Source organism: Sturnus vulgaris, chromosome 14 (assembly GCF_052056855.1).
Source record: "Sturnus vulgaris isolate bStuVul1 chromosome 14, bStuVul1.hap1, whole genome shotgun sequence".
Taxonomy (NCBI): Eukaryota; Metazoa; Chordata; class Aves; order Passeriformes; family Sturnidae; genus Sturnus; species Sturnus vulgaris.
The window spans coordinates 132,501-137,160 of NC_142256.1; the positions used below are offsets into that span (position 1 = coordinate 132,501).

The following is a 4,660-nucleotide window of genomic DNA, read 5'->3' on the forward strand; positions in this document are numbered from 1 at the left end:
GCCACTCCGCTACGGCCACTGTACACCACCCTTCGCCTTCACAACCTCGGTAATGATGGCAGGGCAGCAAGAGGGCGCCACACACAGTCCAGGCCCACTTCCTGCATTAGGGCTCTTAATTCAATGTGTGCTTTTGTAGGTGGGTGGTTGGGACGTGTGCATTTCCCCCAGGGAATGTGGCATGTACCAAGCAGTACTTCAGTTTCTAGGAGTGTTTGCAGGCAAGCAGCACCACCCAGCACAACCCTGGAGGGTCAGTGTGTGCCTCCAAGTGCTGCATTTGGCAGCTGGACAACTTGGGGCATAAATGGCCTGCTGGGCATGTGGCAGAGCAGCTATGGGGTTTTGGCTCTAGCAGCACAGTCACAGAGATATCTTCATTTACTCCTGCTGGAATTGAAACAACTGCTGCACTCCTTGCAAAGCACAGGAGAGATCTTTGGGCTTTGCTATTCAAACCAAGCTAAGGTCTGGGGTGAGCTGAGTGCCAGGTGTGATGGGGTCTGTCACAGCAGAGATGGATTTCAAACCCGTGAGAGACAGGGAAGGGGAGCAAAGCACAGCATGATGTGCAAACATTACAGATACTCAGTGTTCATTATGGGCACTCACCATGCTGGTGCATTTGCCTACATGCCAGAAGGAGAAACAGACAATCGTCCAGTTAAGCCACTGGGCTAATGAGCAGGATTTCTGAATTCGGCTAGTGCTGCCACGTGCTTTGTGTGTGGCTCTGGACATAAAGCAGAGCCTTTTCTGGGATGCAGAGAACGCGGGGACCGTGCCGGGCACAGTGCTCACACTCCCGTGCTTCAAAACCTCTGCACCGCAGCCCCGAGCAAGGACCCGTCCAGCCTGTGTGTCAGGGTATAATGAATAAATAACCCACCCTCCAGACACAGTGATGTCCTGCTCCTTCAGCATCGTGGCTGAAAGCCAGGAGCGCTCAGAAATCCCATCCGCGGGGAAAAGGGGCAGAGGCTGGCGGGGATTATCTGAAGCCCTTCCACCAGGAGTTGTCCGAGTGCACCTCTTGACTTTCTCTGTTTCTTTTCTCCTCCCAGCAAAGCCCTCAGCCCCGGAGCAGCTGGAGCTTTCCGTGTCTGCAGCCGGGGAGCTCCTGGTGGCCTGGAGCCCCCCGGGCGGGCGAGTGCCGCCGCACTGCCTGGAGTACGAGGTGCAGGTGGCAGAAGATGCGGGAGAAGTCGCGACTGCCTGGGCGGTAGGGACAGCGCCCGGTGTCCCAGGGAGGGGAAAGGGTCGGGGAGGAGCCGGCAGTGAAGCACAGGCTGCAGCAGGGTGTGAGTTACCCCGGACACAGACTGTGTGCAGCCCCGGTTCGCTGCCGGCGGACATCCCTGGCCGGCTGCTGCACCGCACACGTTCCTCCTTAAACCCCTGACCTCCAGCTGCAGCTTTGCTTTAGCAGGAACAAATCCCAGCAGGAGGCTCCAAGGGAGCATTTCCTCGGACCTCCTGCTTGTTGTACTGCCATCGAGGAAATTTAAAGGTTGCCATGGTTTGTTTCCCTGAATAGGGTGGCATAACTTGGGCCAGTGAAACTATAATTTTAATCTCTCAAAAGGAGTGGCCTGGGACAGAACATATCATTTATGTATGGTGCTTTTTCCTTGTGTATTATCCAGATGCAGTTTGGAGGCAAAACTGAAAAGGACTAATTAATCATAGGGGACATCCCTTTTTTAATTGCCATATTCCCCTCATGAGTCTTCTTAGGTAATTAAAAGAAAGATTCCATCAATTAACAGGCATAAATGGCAACATACATGATGACACCTCCAGAAAGTATTTTCAGTAGATTTGTCTTCATAGTCATGTTATTTGCATAAGCTTGTACAAAACTATTGTGAAATCATTTAAAACTGCCAAAAGATAATCCAAAGGTTTACAGAGCCTGGACAGTGTTCAGGAACATCAGGCCACGCCAGACAGATCCTGGTGGTGGCACGTAATTCCTTGATATTTCTTTCTTCTGTTTTGTTTCTCAGTTTGTGTCGACCCAAATGGAAACTGCTTTAACAATTTCCAGAGCAAATCAAAGCCACGTTTCATGTGTTCGTGTCAGGGGGAGAACAAACATTTTTTGTGCAGACCAGGGCTTTTGGAGTGAATGGACGCAGGATTGCTTCTCTGGTATGGAACTCAAAGTAAATGGTGTTTCTTTTATATCCTTTATAAAACCTGTTTGGGTGCAAATGCTGATGGCTGCCCTGGGGATCTGCTGGTGTCCAGCACTGGAGGTGGGGTGCTGGCCTTATTACATCTTCAGCCTGCTCCAGCACAGCCATTCCTACAGCTTTGCATCTCCAGTGCACTCAGCAGATGAGCCCCAAAATTTTAGTGCTTCTGCAGCAGCACCTTTCCCTGCTGCATGGGGACAGCTGGGATGGAGGAGTGACTGCTGAGCAAGAGAGGGCACAGGGTACTTGCAGTGTCTCCACAGGGCGTCCTCCTGGCTGTCCTACACCACACATCAGATCCTTTGAACCCTGTAGGCTCTCCTGGGCTGGGGAGAGGCACAGAGATATATCTCCATGTGCTGGAGATATCTAACCTTGAAGGAAGATGTGACCCCTCCCAGTAACATATAACCTTAATAAGCAAATAAATAAATAAATACACATATGTGGGGTAATGTGGACAAGATGAGTTTGCATCTGAGCCCAAGCTTTGTAGGAGGTAATATAATCCATTTTAACATCTTATTTCCTGCCATTTATCTTTGCAGTATCCAGAAAAGAGGACAAGCGGCTATTTATTCTCATTCCAGTCATCCTGAGTCTGTCAATTAGCCTCATAATATTTATGTTGATTGGCCAGTGCAAGAAAAGGTAAGCACCAAGGTAACCTGTCCAAGAAATGTGCGTTTTTGTTGGTGTCTGTAACTATTTATAACTACAGTTGTAACTGAAACATCACATTAAATGTCTAAGGGCCAAACATTAATAGATGCTCTAAGATTGGACACCAAACAATAGTTCATTTTCAGTAAACAACCTTCCTGAATGTGTCTGTTTCTGATATGAAATGCCCCTACAGCAACCCATAAACTCACTGCAGAAATTAAAATACTGCTCATAAGAGCTCAGATTGCTTCTGTTAAATGCAGCAGTTCCTTGCATGCACAGCAGCATAAATAAAGCTATTATCATTCCCCAAACCACTCAAGAACAGAGATTTGTCCTAGCTGTGTTAAAGCAGTGCCATTTTAATGAGCTAAATCCTCATTCTTTTGGCACTTGCATCCCAGCTGTTTACATTCATGTCAGTGATGGCACGAGGGGAAAGCAGACAAGTGAATGAATTTGTCTGTTTTCACTGATGATAATTTATTCAGGTCTGAGGGGTCACTTGGAGAGAACTGATCCCCCAGTTTCTTTTCCTGATGGTATGTAGCATAAGTAAGCAGGAAGCTTTTCTAATACAACTTTTAAGGCATCACTCATGAGGGAGAACTGGCTCTAGAAATACCCTTGTGTGGTCCCCAGAGATGAACTGACACCTGTTTGGCAGTCAAATGCATGGAGTCCCACACTCCTTCATCTTTGCTTTGCATCAGCCTTCCAAATGTTTTGGTTTGTGAAATTTGAACAAAGTGTAGATGCTAGTGAGAAATCTGTAGAAAGCAAATGCTTCCTGCATTGCCACTGGGATGGGGCAATGTCTGACAGGGATGCTGGAGCATGTCCTCAGCACAGAGCTGAGGTATTGGGAATAACAGCCTGTGTCCCTTTCAGATCCCCAGCAGGAAAGCCATTGCATGCATCTGTGGGATACTGACTCTGCCTGTGTCTGCTGTACTGCTTGTGTTTGGTGGTTGCTCATGGAACACCATCCCAAGGACAGCTGAGGAGCCCTGAGCTTTCTGCAGCCCAGACGGGTCTTCCCTGCCTGCTGCCACTTGTGAAGGAAGTTGCTGCAATCCCAGTCCTTAAAGGGCCCAGGAAAACTGGAGAGGCTTAAACTGACTGCAGGAAAGCTGGAAGAGATCTAAAGTGACTCTGAAGCAAGGTGTTTCTGATAACAGGACAAGAGAGAAAAAAGAGGCAGTGGAAACTGCCATGAATAAAAAGAACATGTTGTTCTGTGGGCTTGTTTGGGTTTTTTCTTTTGTAAGGACTCCAGAAATGTGTCAGCAGGACTCTCACACTGAAGGGCAGCACCTCACACACAATGCTACACACATGCAAATATCTGCATCCAGCCCTTGTGCCTCACCTTGCTCTCACCAGGTTTTCTCTGTTCCCAAATACTCAGCCTGCTGAGAGCATCTAAATACTGAACAGGAGCTACCTGAGCTATTTATTTCATCAGCTGATATGCCTTGTCTGTTGAAAAGCTCAGGTGGAGAGGCCTTGAGAGAAACTTTTGCTATAAAGAGGCACGACCACAGCTACTGCAAAGGACAGGTGATTCAGAGAAGTGAGGGCTACTGCAGCAAATGTGGGAATTTCTCTAGGAAGTGAACATTGGCATTAGAATTCAATGAAGCACACCTGATGTTTCTCAAGGCCATGCAGTCACATGATGAAATTGTGAACTGATTTTTTATGAATCATTCTCTATGATGATGATAGAAAAAAAAAAATTTAAAAAGCATCACTGGATGCTTTCCCAAGCCCATTCTGTTTTTTTTTTT

The 4,660-nt window shown here is 47.7% G+C and overlaps 1 protein-coding gene across 10 annotated transcripts in view; it reads left to right on the plus strand.

The window, feature by feature from the left end:
* The window catches only part of IL13RA2 (interleukin 13 receptor subunit alpha 2), a 28,963-nt gene extending 24,853 nt beyond the window's left edge, over nt 1-4,110 (plus strand). For 5 of the 10 annotated variants that reach the window (XM_088172885.1, XM_088172886.1, XM_088172888.1 and 2 more), the window contains one exon: nt 1-965. This exon is cut by the window's left edge and continues 136 nt beyond it. In XM_088172885.1, the coding sequence (XP_088029011.1) occupies nt 1-681 (681 nt within the window). In that variant the 3' untranslated portion in view covers nt 682-965. Of the gene's footprint in view, nt 966-1,064; nt 1,223-2,009; nt 2,155-2,749; nt 2,853-3,758 lie in introns of those variants that run through there. The other 5 variants (XM_014877135.2, XM_088172889.1, XM_088172890.1 and 2 more) reach the window with 2 other exon arrangements.
* Nucleotides 4,111-4,660: the final 550 nt, after the last annotated feature.